Source organism: Oncorhynchus gorbuscha, linkage group LG07, assembly GCF_021184085.1.
Source record: "Oncorhynchus gorbuscha isolate QuinsamMale2020 ecotype Even-year linkage group LG07, OgorEven_v1.0, whole genome shotgun sequence".
In the NCBI taxonomy this organism is placed as follows: domain Eukaryota; kingdom Metazoa; phylum Chordata; class Actinopteri; order Salmoniformes; family Salmonidae; genus Oncorhynchus; species Oncorhynchus gorbuscha.
The window spans coordinates 55,391,179-55,405,401 of NC_060179.1; the positions used below are offsets into that span (position 1 = coordinate 55,391,179).

General features: G+C 50.0%; 1 protein-coding gene across 4 annotated transcripts; it reads left to right on the forward strand.

Moving 5' to 3' along the window:
- The first annotated feature begins 5,471 nt into the window (after positions 1-5,471).
- Positions 5,472-13,632, forward strand: LOC124039274 (myozenin-1-like). Of its 4 annotated transcripts, none has more exons than XM_046355200.1 (6): positions 5,472-5,671; positions 7,852-7,942; positions 11,759-11,925; positions 12,027-12,102; positions 12,993-13,173; positions 13,302-13,632. In XM_046355200.1, exons 2-6 carry the CDS (start codon positions 7,861-7,863, stop codon positions 13,531-13,533), a joined length of 738 nt encoding a protein of 245 aa, XP_046211156.1. In that variant the 5' UTR covers positions 5,472-5,671; positions 7,852-7,860; the 3' UTR covers positions 13,534-13,632. The 4 variants fall into 4 exon arrangements, with proteins under 4 accessions (XP_046211156.1, XP_046211154.1, XP_046211157.1 ...); XM_046355198.1 differs by having other exon boundaries at positions 5,473-5,671; positions 12,990-13,173; XM_046355201.1 differs by having other exon boundaries at positions 5,473-5,671; positions 12,030-12,102.
- Positions 13,633-14,223: the final 591 nt, after the last annotated feature.

Genomic DNA, 14,223 nt, shown 5'->3' on the forward strand with positions numbered 1-14,223 from the left:
TCCCCCTCCCCACTCTCTAACTTCCCCCTCACTCTCTATGACCCCCTCCCCACTCTCTATCTTCCCCCCTCACTCTCTATGTCCCCCTCCCCACTCTCTATCTTCCCCCCTCACTCTCTATGTCCCCCTCCCCACTCTCTATCTTCCCCCTCACTCTCTATGTCCCCCTCCCCACTCTCTAACTTCCCCCCTCACTCTCTATGTCCCCCTCCCCACTCTCTAACTTCCCCCTCCCTCCCTATGTCCCCCTCCCCCTCTCTAACTTCCCCCTCCCTCCCTATGTCCCCCTCCCCCCTCTCTAACTTCCCCCTCACTCTCTATGTCCCCCTCCCCACTCTCTAACTTCCCCCTCACTCTCTATGTCCCCCTCCCCACTCTCTAACTTCCCCCTCCCTCCCTATGTCCCCCTCCCCCTCTCTAACTTCCCCCTCACTCTCTATGTCCCCCTCCCCACTCTCTATCTTCCCCCTCACTCTCTATGTCCCCCTCCCCACTCTCTAACTTCCCCCTCACTCTCTATGTCCCCCTCCCCACTCTCTATCTTCCCCCTCACTCTCTATGTCCCCCTCCCCACTCTCTATCTTCCCCCTCACTTTCTATGTCCCCCTCCCCACTCTCTATCTTCCCCCTCACTCTCTATGTCCCCCTCCCCCTCTCTATCTTCCCCCTCACTCTCTATGTCCCCCTCCCCACTCTCTATCTTCCCCCTCACTTTCTATGTCCCCCTCCCCACTCTCTATCTTCCCCCTCCCTCCCTATGTCCCCCTCCCCACTCTCTAACTTCCCCCTCACTCTCTATGTCCCCCTCCCCACTCTCTATCTTCCCCCTCACTCTCTATGTCCCCCTCCCCACTCTCTATCTTCCCCCTCACTTTCTATGTCCCCCTCCCCACTCTCTATCTTCCCCCCTCACTTTCTATGTCCCCCTCCCCACTCTCTATCTTCCCCCCTCACTCTCTATGTCCCCCTCCCCCTCTCTATCTTCCCCCCTCACTCTCTATGTCCCCCTCCCTCACTCTCTATCTTCCCCCTCACTCTCTATGTCCCCCTCCCCCTCTCTAACTTCCCCCTCACTCTCTATGTCCCCCTCCCCACTCTCTATCTTCCCCCTCACTCTCTATGTCCCCATCCCCACTTTCTATCTTCCCCCTCACTTTCTATGTCCCCCTCCCCACTCTCTATCTTCCCCCCTCCCTCCCTATGTCCCCCTCCCCACTCTCTATCTTCCCCTCACTCTCTATGTCCCCCTCCCCACTCTCTATCTTCCCCCTCACTCTCTATGTCCCCCTCCCTCACTCTCTATCTTCCTCCCTCACTCTCTATCTTCCTCCTTCACTCTCTATCTTCCTCCCTCACTCTCTATCTTCCCCCTCACTCTCTATGTCCCCCTCCCCACTTTCTATCTTCCCCCTCACTTTCTATGTCCCCTCCCCACTCTCTATCTTCCCCTCACTCTCTATGTCCCCCTCCCCACTCTCTATCTTCCCCCTCACTTTCTATGTCCCCCTCCCCACTCTCTAACTTCCCCCTCCCTCCCTATGTCCCCCTCCCCACTCTCTATCTTCCCCACTCACTCTCTATGTCCCCCTCCCCACTTTCTATCTTCCCCCTCACTCTCTATGTCCCCCTCCCCACTTTCTATCTTCCCCCTCACTCTCTATGTCCCCCTCCCCACTCTCTATCTTCCCCACTCACTCTCTATGTCCCCCTCCCCACTTTCTATCTTCCCCCTCACTCTCTATGTCCCCCTCCCCACTTTCTATCTTCCTCCCTCACTCTCTATCTTCCTCCCTCACTCTCTATCTTCCTCCTTCACTCTCTATCTTCCTCCCTCACTCTCTATCTTCCCCCTCACTCTCTATGTCCCCATCCCCACTTTCTATCTTCCCCCTCACTCTCTATGTCCCCCTCCCCACTCTCTATCTTCCCCCTCCCTCCCTATGTCCCCCTCCCCACTCTCTATCTTCCCCCTCCCTCCCTATGTCCCCCTCCCCCTCTCTAACTTCCCCCTCCCTCCCTATGTCCCCCTCCCCCTCTCTAACTTCCCCCTCCCTCCCTATGTCCCCCTCCCCCTCTCTAACTTCCCCCTCACTCTCTATGTCCCCCTCCCCACTCTCTAACTTCCCCCCTCACTCTCTATGTCCCCCTCCCCACTCTCTAACTTCCCCCTCACTCTCTATGTCCCCCTCCCCCCTCTCTAACTTCCCCCTCCCTCCCTATGTCCCCCTCCCCCTCTCTAACTTCCCCCTCCCTCCCTATGTCCCCCTCCCCACTCTCTATCTTCCCCCTCACTCTCTATGTCCCCCTCCCCACTCTCTATCTTCCCCCTCACTCTCTATGTCCCCCTCCCCCTCTCTAACTTCCCCCTCCCTCCCTATGTCCCCCTCCCCACTCTCTATCTTCCCCCTCACTCTCTATGTCCCCCTCCCCACTCTCTATCTTCCCCCTCACTCTCTATGTCCCCCTCCCCACTCTCTAACTTCCCCCCTCACTCTCTATGTCCCCCTCCCCACTCTCTAACTTCCCCCTCACTCTCTATGTCCCCCTCCCCCTCTCTAACTTCCCCCTCCCTCCCTATGTCCCCCTCCCCCTCTCTAACTTCCCCCTCCCTCCCTATGTCCCCCTCCCCACTCTCTATCTTCCCCCTCACTCTCTATGTCCCCCTCCCCACTCTCTATCTTCCCCCTCACTCTCTATGTCCCCCTCCCCCCTCTCTAACTTCCCCCTCCCTCCCTATGTCCCCCTCCCCCTCTCTAACTTCCCCCTCCCTCCCTATGTCCCCCTCCCCACTCTCTAACTTCCCCCTCACTCTCTATGACCCCCTCCCCACTCTCTATCTTCCCCCTCCCTCCCTATGTCCCCCTCCCCACTCTCTAACTTCCCCCTCACTCTCTATGTCCCCCTCCCCACTCTCTATCTTCCCCCTCCCTCCCTATGTCCCCCTCCCCACTCTCTAACTTCCCCCTCACTCTCTATGTCCCCCTCCCCACTCTCTATCTTCCCCCTCACTTTCTATGTCCCCCTCCCCACTCTCTAACTTCCCCCTCCCTCCCTATGTCCCCCTCCCCCTCTCTAACTTCCCCCTCCCTCCCTATGTCCCCCTCCCCCCCTCTCTAACTTCCCCCTCCCTCCCTATGTCCCCCTCCCCACTCTCTAACTTCCCCCTCACTCTCTATGTCCCCCTCCCCACTCTCTAACTTCCCCCTCCCTCCCTATGTCCCCCTCCCCCTCTCTAACTTCCCCCTCCCTCCCTATGTCCCCCCCCCCTCTCTAACTTCCCCCTCCCTCCCTATGTCCCCCTCCCCACTCTCTAACTTCCCCCTCACTCCCTATGTCCCCCTCCCCCCTCTCTAACTTCCCCCTCACTCTCTAACTTCCTCCCTCACTCTCTAACTTCCCCCTCACTCTCTATGTCCCCCTCCCCACTCTCTAACTTCCCCCCCTCCCTATGTCCCCCTCCCCCCTCTCTAACTTCCCCCTCCCTCCCTATGTCCCCCTCCCCCCTCTCTAACTTCCCCCTCCCTCCCTATGTCCCCCTCCCCACTCTCTATCTTCCTCCCTCACTCTCTATCTTCCTCCCTCACTCTCTATGTCCCCCTCCCCCCTCTCTAACTTCCCCCTCCCTCCCTATGTCCCCCTCCCCCTCTCTAACTTCCCCCTCCCTCCCTATGTCCCCCTCCCCACTCTCTAACTTCCCCCTCCCTCCCTATGTCCCCCTCCCCCTCTCTAACTTCCCCCTCCCTCCCTATGTCCCCCTCCCCACTCTCTATCTTCTATCTTCCCCCTCACTCTCTATGTCCCCCTCCCTCACTCTCTATCTTCCCCCCTCACTCTCTATGTCCCCCTCCCCACTCTCTAACTTCCCCCCTCACTCTCTATGTCCCCTCCCCACTCTCTAACTTCCCCCTCACTCTCTATGTCCCCCTCCCCCTCTCTAACTTCCCCCTCCCCTATGTCCCCCTCCCCACTCTCTAACTTCCCCCCTCCCTCCCTATGTCCCCCTCCCCACTCTCTATCTTCCCCCTCACTCTCTATGTCCCCCTCCCTCACTCTCTATCTTCCCCCTCACTCTCTATGTCCCCCTCCCCTCTCTAACTTCCCCCTCCCTCCCTATGTCCCCCTCCCCCTCTCTAACTTCCCCCTCCCTCCCTATGTCCCCCTCCCCACTCTCTATCTTCCCCCTCACTCTCTATGTCCCCCTCCCTCACTCTCTATCTTCCCCCTCACTCTCTATGTCCCCCTCCCCACTCTCTAACTTCCCCCTCACTCTCTATGTCCCCCTCCCCACTCTCTAACTTCCCCCTCACTCTCTATGTCCCCCTCCCCTCTCTAACTTCCCCCTCCCTCCCTATGTCCCCCTCCCCACTCTCTAACTTCCCCCTCCCTCCCTATGTCCCCCTCCCCACTCTCTATCTTCCCCCCTCACTCTCTATGTCCCCCTCCCTCACTCTCTATCTTCCCCCCTCACTCTCTATGTCCCCCTCCCCCTCTCTAACTTCCCCCTCCCTCCCTATGTCCCCCTCCCCCCCTCTCTAACTTCCCCCTCCCTCCCTATGTCCCCCTCCCCACTCTCTATCTTCCCCCCTCACTCTCTATGTCCCCCTCCCCACTCTCTATCTTCCCCCTCACTCTCTATGTCCCCCTCCCCACTCTCTAACTTCCCCCTCACTCCCTATGTCCCCCTCCCCACTCTCTATCTTCCCCCCTCACTCTCTATGTCCCCCTCCCCACTCTCTATCTTCCCCCCTCACTCTCTATGTCCCCCTCCCCACTCTCTATCTTCCCCCTCACTCTCTATGTCCCCCTCCCCACTCTCTAACTTCCCCCTCACTCTCTATGTCCCCCTCCCCACTCTCTAACTTCCCCCTCACTCTCTACGTCCCCCTCCCCACTCTCTATCTTCCCCCTCACTCTCTATGTCCCCCTCCCCACTCTCTAACTTCCCCCTCACTCTCTATGTCCCCCTCCCCACTCTCTAACTTCCCCCTCACTCTCTACGTCCCCCTCCCCACTCTCTATCTTCCCCCTCACTCTCTATGTCCCCCTCCCCACTCTCTAACTTCCCCCTCACTCTCTATGTCCCTCTCTATGTCCCCCCTCTCGCTCTCTATGCCCCTCTCTATGTCCCCCTCACTCTCTATGTCCCTCTCTATGTCCCTCTCTATGTCCCTCTCTATGTCCCCCTCACTCTCTATGTTCCCCCATCACTCTTTATGTCCCTCTCTATGTCCCCCCCTCGCTCTCTATGTCAAAGTCTCCCCCCCACTCTCTGTCTATAAAATAAATCTCTCTCTCTCTCTCTCTCTCTCTCTCTCTCTCTCTCTCTCTCTCTCTCTCTCTCTCTCTCTCTCTCTCTCTCTCTCTCTCTCTCTCTCTCTCTCTCTCTCTCTCTCTCTCTCTCTCTCTCTCTCTCTCTCCTGGTCTATACATAGACCTCAGGAGCATCTGAGAGATAATATCAGTCTCCTCGTAGAGCCTTAAGAAGCTCCTAGCCCCCCTGAGCCCTTAACCTCCAGCCACCCACCCAGGCCTCCATAGCCCAGCTCCTTACTGTGCTAGGGTTTCACTCCCTCCTGGGTGTAGAGGAGGGGAGGCACTTGGACACTCTCTTGAATACTTTCAACTCTTCTCCTTCTGCCCTTCTTCTCTAATTCCTGAAGATTCAACTGAGGTAAGGCTGAGTTTGTGACATCTCTGCCCACGCAATCCCACACACACACACACACACACACACAAGCAGTACATGTCTGTGGCTTGTGTTGTTGTGATAATAGGGAAATGAAGCAGGACTGATGATACAGGTCTAAATGTCACCAGGGTAGGGACAAGCTACCAGGCAGGGAGCGAATTGAGCGAAATACCAATTGGAAGGTTGCTTGAACATGGGTTTATGCCATGCAGGGCCTGCACTGTGCTAGGCTGTGCTGTGCCAGGCAGAGAAGTCCTCGTCAGTGTGAATCATGTGTCATCAAACCATATGGCAGCATATCATATCACATCATAAAATGAATGAATAAATGTATCAACGGCATCATTTCAACTCACATCGGCTAGTAGCTGTATGGATCATGCAACGCTGGCAGACTGATAAGCTCTTCAACACTTACTCAATACACCTTTGACAGCCCCATGTTAAATCATCGGGTACTAAGTTGAATGACTACATGGTCAGTGAATGCAAACTATGCCGTTGGCCTGCTTGTTCCCGAAACCATTCCCATTCCATGTCCATCAGACCAGAGTGAGTTAGGAATGTGAGGTTGATGGGCGGCAGGTAGCCTAGCGGTTAAGAGCGTTGGACCAGTAACTGAAAGGTCGCTGGTTTGAATCCCCAGCTGACTAGGTGAACATTCATTTTGTCTATATAACCCCAATCCCTCCTGTAAATAGCTCTGGATAAAAGCGGAGAGAGCGGAGTGTTTTGGGATTTGGGATGTTTGGGAATGTGCTGACTGACTATGTTTGTTGTCCTCCGGTGAGATTTATCTGCAGCTAAATCAGGAATAGTGAGCGGGACAGGAGTCCCTTCTGCTTGGGGTAACCAGACATTCAGGCTCACGTTCTCCTGAAGTTGGGGGACTTTTCCCAGCGCTAACTCAGCAGGAGCTCCATAAGCCTGGCGTTCTCCCATCTCAGTGGGAACAATGTTTAAATGTTGACCTGTAATTGATTGTCTTTATTGTGTACAATATAGGCAATTCATTTTATATACAGTACCAGTCAAAAGTTCGGACACAGCTACTCATAGAAGGCTTTTTCTTTACTTTTACTATTTTCTACGTTGTAGAATAATAGTGAAGACATAAATACTATGAAATAACACATGGAATCATGTAGTAACTAAAAAAGTGTTAAACAAATCAAAATGTATTTTATATGTGAGATTCTTCAAAGTAGCCACCAGTTGCCTTGATGACAGCTTTGCACAGTCTTGGCATTCTCTCAACCAGCTTCACGAGGAATGCTTTTCCAACAGTCTTGAAAGAGTTCCCACATATGCTGAGAGCTTGTTGGCTGCTTTTCCTTCACTATGCGGTCCAACTCATCCCAAACCTTCTCATTTGGGTTGAGGTCAGGTGATTGTAGGGGCTAGGTCATCTGATGCACCACTTCATCACTCTCCTTCTTGGTCAAATAGTTTGACATACATTTTAGAGTGAAAAATCTTAGTCTCAGCATTACTCTGTCACCGTGGAATTGCCCTGTGTGTGTGTGTGTGTGTGTGTTTGTGTGTGTGTTTGTGTGTGTGTGTGTGTTTGTGTGTGTGTGTGTGTTTGTGTGTGTGTGTGTGTGTTTGTGTGTGTGTGTGTTTGTGTGAGTGTTTGTGTGTGTGTGTGTGTTTGTGTGTGTGTGTGTGTGTTTGTGTGTGTTTTGTGTGTGTGTGTGTGTGTGTGCGTGTGTGTGTTTGTGTGTGTGTGTGTGTGTGTGTGTGTGTGTGTGTGTGTGTGTGTGTGTGTGTGTGTGTGTGTGTGTGTGTGTGTGTGTGTGTGTGTGTGTGTGTGTGTGTGTGTGTGTGTGAGTGGTGACAGTAGCACTCAACAGAGCTGCTGTGGAACATGTAGTAATAATAGCTACAGGGTGTTGGATTCCAGCAGGAGCTTCAATTACAGCAGATTAAATCAATTACACCAACTACAGTATGGAATATAGACCCACAGGCCAAGAGCCTCAAAGTAATGGTTCCCTAGACACCTAAAACCTTTCCTTTTCGGGTCAGTCAAGTATCATCATCATCATCATCCTCATCATCATCATCATTATCATTATCATTATCCGTCTGATTGGGATTGGTGGATGTCACCGATCGCTCTGTGATTGGCTGTTGATTTGAACTGTGTATTTCTGATGCAGGCTCTAGCCATGCCTCTCTCAACTCCCGCCCTCCCAAAGAGGAAGAAGGCCAACAAGATCATTACTGATCTGACCAACATCACCCAGGACGGTATGACGCATGAACGCGCACACACACCCATGCGCACGTCCACACACACACATAGACCACACACACACAGTCCTGATTTACAAGGTACTGCAAGCTACAGCTCTTAGCACAGGATTGCTTTGCCAGCTCCCAGCTTTGTGTGTGTGTGTGTGTGTGTGTGTGTGTGTGTGTGTGTGTGTGTGTGTGTGTGTGTGTGTGTGTGTGTGTGTGTGTGTGTGTGTGTGTGTGTGTGTGTGTGTGTGTGTGTGTGTGTGTGTGTGTGTGTGTGTGTGTGTGTGTGTGTGTGTGTGTGTGTGTGTGTGTGTGTGTGTGTGTATATATTGTGTGGCTGGGCTCCAGGTGTTATGAGTGATATCAGGGAGTGTGTAGCAGATGACGAGGATAACGTTTTACGGGGAGGAGAGCAGACCAGCCAGCCATCTGTAAAACATATTTGACACTTTTATCAGAGAGAGAGAGAGAGAGAGAAAGAGATATAGTGAATAGAGAGAGAGAGAGAGAGAGAGAGAGAGAGAGAGAGAGAGAGAGAGAGAGAGAGAGAGAGAGAGAGAGAGAGAGAGAGAGAGAGAGAGAGAAAGAGATATAGTGAATAGGGAGAGAGAGAGAGAGAGAGAGAGAGAGAGAGAGAGGGAATAGGGAGAGAGAGAAAGAGAGAGAGAGAGATATGGAATGGGGAGAGAGAGAGAGAGAGAGAGAGATATAGGGAATAGGGAGAGAGAGAGAGAAAGAGATATAGTGAATAGGGAGAGAGAGAGAGAGAGAGAGAGAGAGAGAGAGAGGGAATAGGGAGGGAGAGAAAGAGAGAGAGAGAGATATGGAATGGGGAGAGAGAGAGAGAGAGAGAGAGATATAGGGAATAGGGAGAGAGAGAGAGAAAGAGATATAGGGAATAGGGAGAGAGAGAGAGAAAGAGATATAGGGAATAGGGAGGGAGAGAGATAGAAAGAGATATAGGGAATAGGGAGAGAGAGAGAGAAAGAGATATAGGGAATAGGGAGGGAGAGAGAGATAGAAAGAGATATAGGGAATAGGGAGAGAGAGAGAGAAAGAGATATAGGGAATAGGGAGAGAGAGAGAGAAAGAGATATAGGGAATAGGGAGGGAGAGAGATAGAAAGAGATATAGGGAATAGGGAGAGAGAGAGAGAAAGAGATATAGGGAATAGGGAGGGAGAGAGAGATAGAAAGAGATATAGGGAATAGGGAGAGAGAGAGAGAAAAAGAGATATAGGGAATAAGGAGAGACAGTGAGAGAGAAAGAGATATTGGGAATAGGGAGAGAGAGCGAGAGAGAGAGAAAGAGATATAGGGAATAGGGAGAGAGAGAGAGAAAAAAAGAGATATAGGGAATAGGGAGAGAGAGAGAAATAGATATAGGGCATAGGGAGAGAGAGCGAGAGAGAAAGAGATATAGGGAATAGGGAGAGAGAGAGAGAAAAAGAGATATAGGGAATAGGGAGAGAGAGAGATAGAAAGAGATATAGGGAGAGAGAGAGAGATATAGGGAATAGGGAGAGAGAGAGAAAAAGAGATATAGGGAATAGGGAGAGAGAGCGAGAGAGAAAGAGATATAGGGAATAGGGAGAGAGAGAGAAAAAGGGATATAGGGAATAGGGAGAGAGAGAGAGAAAGAGATTTAGGGAATAGGGAGGGAGAGAGAGAGATAGAAAGAGATATAGGGAATAGAGAGAGAGAGAGAGAGAGAAAGAGATATAGGGAATAGGGAGGGAGAGATAGATAGAAAGAGATATAGGGAATAGGGAGAGAGAGAGAGAAAAAGAGATATAGGGAATAGGGAGAGACAGCGAGAGAGAAAGAGATATAGTGAATAGGGAGAGAGAGAGAGAAAGAGATATAGGGAATAGGGAGGGAGAGAGAGATAGAAAGAGATATAGGGAATAGGGAGAGAGAGAGAAAGAGATATAGGGAATAGGGAGGGAGAGAGAGAGAGAAAAAGAGATATAGGGAATAGGGAGAGAGAGAGAGAGAGAGAAATAGATATAGGGAATAGGGAGAGAGAGTGAGAGAGAAAGAGATATAGGGAATAGGGAGAGAGAGAGAGAGAGAGAGAGAGAGAGAGAGAAAAAAAGAGATATAGGGAATAGGGAGAGAGAGAGAGAAATAGATATAGGGAATAGGGAGAGAGAGCGAGAGAGAAAGAGATATAGGGAATAGGGAGAGAGAGAGAAAACGAAATATAGGGAATAGGGAGAGAGAGAGAGAAATAGATATAGGGAATAGGGAGAGAGAGCGAGAGAGAGAGATATAGGGAATAGGGAGAGAGAGAGAAAAAGAGATATAGGGAATAGGGAGGGAGAGAGAGATAGAAAGAGATATAGGGAATAGTGAGAGAGAGAGAGAAAAGAGAGAGAGAGAAAGAGAGAGAGGGAATAGGGAGAGAGAGAGAAAAAGAGATATAGGGAATAGGAAGAGAGAGAGAGAGAGAGAAAGAGATATAGGGAATAGGGGGAGAGAGAGAGAGAAAGAGATATAGGGAATAGGGGGAGAGAGAGAAAAATAAATATAGGGAATAGGAAGAGAGAGAGAGAAAAATAAATATAGGGAATAGGAAGAGAGAGAGAAAGCGATATAGGGAATAGGGGGAGAGAGAGAGAGAGAGAGAGAAAGAGATATAGGGAATAGGGAGAGAGAGAGAGAAAAATAAATATAGGGAATAGGAAGAGAGAGAGAGAGAGAGAGAAAGAGATATAGGGAATAGGGGGAGAGAGAGAGAGAAAGAGATATAGGGAATAGGGGGAGAGAGAGAAAAATAAATATAGGGAATAGGAAGAGAGAGAGAGAGAGAGAAAGAGATATAGGGAATAGGGGGAGAGAGAGAGAGAGAGAAAGAGATATAGGGAATAGGGAGAGAGAGAGAGAAAAATAAATATAGGGAATAGGAAGAGAGAGAGAGAGAGAGAGAAAGAGATATAGGGAATAGGGGGAGAGAGAGAGAGAAAGAGATATAGGGAATAGGGGGGAGAGAGAGAGAGAGAGAGAGAAAGAGATATAGGGAATAGGGAGAGAGAGAGAGAAAAATAAATATAGGGAATAGGAAGAGAGAGAGAGAGAAAAAGAGATATAGGGAATAGGGAGAGAGAGAGAGAAAAATAAATATAGGGAATAGGAAGAGAGAGAGAGAGAAAAAGAGATATAGGGAATAGGGAGAGAGAGAGAAAAAAGAGATATAGGGAATAGGGAGAGAGAGAGAGATATAGAGATATAGGGAATAGGGAGAGAGAGAGAGAGAGAGAGATATAGGGAGAGAGAGAGATATAGAGATATAGGGAATAGGGAGAGAGAGAGAGAGAGAGAGATATAGGGAGAGAGAGAGATATAGAGATATAGGGAATAGGAGAGAGAGAGAGAGAGAGAGATATAGGGAGAGAGAGAGAGAGAGAGATATAGGGAGAGAGAGAGATATAGAGATATAGGGAATAGGAGAGAGAGAGAGAGAGAGAGAGAGAGAAGGACCATGTAACATTTGAATACTTCCACCTTGCTCTCATATTGGTCAAGTTGACATTTTCGCCATGTTGTTTGCAGCTATCTGCACTTTCAGAGCAACCGTGTTTAGGAGTTGGGAGTTTAGACTAGAGGATGGGGGTGGGGGTGGGGGGGAGTTAGTGGTGGTGTGGGTCTGGGAAGAGAATATTGATTGATAATTGAGTGGATTAATATAGCCCGTTTCCAGTGCTCAAATCACTTTACATAGTAAAGGTGGGACTGTGATGCTTTGTGAACTTAGCATTGGAATCAATGCAATCAGGGATATGTAAATGACAGTTCAATGACATTGTGTTTCCCCCTTCTACAGATGAAGAATCGGACCCCGAGGCATCAGAGTTGGATCTGGGCACCAAGATCAAGACTCCTAAAGACACCATGCTGGAGGAATTGTCTCTTATGACCAACAAGGGATCCAAGATGTTCAGGAGGAGACAACAGAGGGTGGAGCGCTTCATTGTCACCAACGAGAATATGGTGGGGGAGAGGGGGGGGTGGGGGGTGGTGTAAGTGTACATGTGTGTGTGTGTGAGTGTGCTGATCTGGCTGTGTGTGTGTGTGTGTCCTGTCTCCTCTAGCAGAATCTCCAGAGCCTAGTTCCGTCCCTGGGTTGTGAAATGATGGCCCCGCCACCTGAGCCTGAGCCTGAGCACGGTAGGACTATGCACTTCTAGGACTTCTCAATTAGTTCCATTGTACCAAGCTGTACTGAACAAAAATATTAACGCGACATTCAACAATTGAAAAGATTTGAACCATTTTACAGTTCATAGAAGGAAATCAGTTAATTTAAATAAATTCATTAGGCCCTAATCTATGGCTTTCACATGACTGGGTAAGGGTGCAGTCATGGGTGGGCCTGGGAGGGTATATGCCCACCCACTTGGGAGCCAGGTCCACCCACTGGAAAGCCAGGCCCAACCAATCAGAATGAGGCTGGCGTGGTTACACGTGCTCTGCGGTTGAAAGGCCTGTTGGATGTACTGCCGAATTCTCTAAAACAATGTTGAAGGCGGCTTATGGTAGAGAAATTAACATTAAATGATCTTGCAACAACTCTGCTGGACATTCCTGCATTCAGCATGCCAATTGCACTCTCCTTCAAAACTTGAGACATTGTGTTGTGTGACAAAACTGCATATTTCCGAGTGGCCTTTTATTGTCCCCAGCACAAAGTGCACCTGTGTAATGATCATGCTGTTTAATCATCTTCTTGATATGCCACACCTGTCATGGATTATCTTGGCAGAGGATAAATGCTTACTAACCGGGATGTAAACAAATTTGTGCACAAAATTTGAGAGAAAAAGCTTTTTGTGCGTTTGGACAATTTCTGGGATCTTTTATTTCAGCTCATGAAGAATGTGACCAACACTTTACATGTTGCGTTTATATTTTTGTTCCGTAAAAATCAAGCACACCTCAAGTATGTAAAACTATTTGACATTCATATGTATTGAAGCGTGTTCTGATGTCAACACCAGGGAAACTTACACACAAGCGAAAACAGTAAGATGATGTCATGTTTGTCTCCCCCACAGTAGAGGAGGAGGTGTTGGATAAGGAGGCGGCTAAAGAGAAGAGGAGGCAGCAGTATGTGCGTACTTATGTGTCTCCATGGGAACGGGCCATGAGGGGAGACGAGTCTCTGACTGCCACCATGCACCACTGCATGGCAGGACCACACCCCCCCCACGAAATGCCCAAGTTTAAGAGCTTCAACAGGTAACGCACACACATTCACACCAGCACACATATGCACACAAACACGCACGCACATAAACACCTGTCTAAAATAACCAGATTCAAGACCTTCAGCAGGTTACGTTATGATATTAATATTTGATTGACAGGTCGGCCCTGCCCTATGGCGGCTCCGAGAAGGCGAGAGGCCACATGACCTTCGAGCCTCCTGAGATCCCATTTGAGCTGGAGCCTCTCCCTTCCCTGCAGGCAGACATTAGGTCCCGCCCCTCGTTCAACCGCACCCCCATCGGTTGGGTGTGCAACCCGGAGGACAACTCACACATCCACAAGCAGTTGGACGACATGCTGCCCTTCGACGGAGAGACGGACAATCTGTAGACACACACACACACGCAAACGCACACGTAAGCGCACACACACACACACACACACACACACACACACACACACACACACACACACACACACACACACACACACACACACACACACACACACACACACACACACACACACACACACACACACACACACACACACACTGATGTACTGTAGACACACACTGATGTAAACACACTGATGTAGACACACACTGATGTACTGTAGGCACACACTGATGTAGACACACACTGATGTACTGTAGACACACACTGATGTAGACACACACTGATGTACTGTAGACACACACTGATGTAGACACACACTGATGTAGACACACACTGATGTACTGTAGACACACACTGATGTAGACACACACTGATGTACTATAGACACACACTGATGTAGACACACACTGATGTACTGTAGACACACACTGATGTAGACACACACTGATGTACTGTAGACACACACTGATGTACTGTAGACACACACTGATGTACTGTAGACACACACTGATGTAGACACACACTGATGTAGACACACACTGATGTACTGTAGACACACACTGATGTAGACACACACTGATGTACTGTAGACACACACTGATGTAGACACACACTGATGTACTGTAGACACACACTGATGTAGACACACACTGATGTACTGTAGACACACACTGATGTACTG

Coding starts and splice junctions, on each gene's coding strand:
- LOC124039274 (XM_046355198.1), top strand. CDS start 7,861: ATGCCTCTCTCAACTCCCGCCCTCCCAAAGAGGAAGAAGGCCAACAAG. Junction 12,103..12,989: donor TGAGCCTGAGCCTGAGCACG/GTAGGACTATGC, acceptor TCTCCCCCACAG/TAGAGGAGGAGGTGTTGGAT. Junction 13,174..13,301: donor AAGTTTAAGAGCTTCAACAG/GTAACGCACACA, acceptor TTTGATTGACAG/GTCGGCCCTGCCCTATGGCG.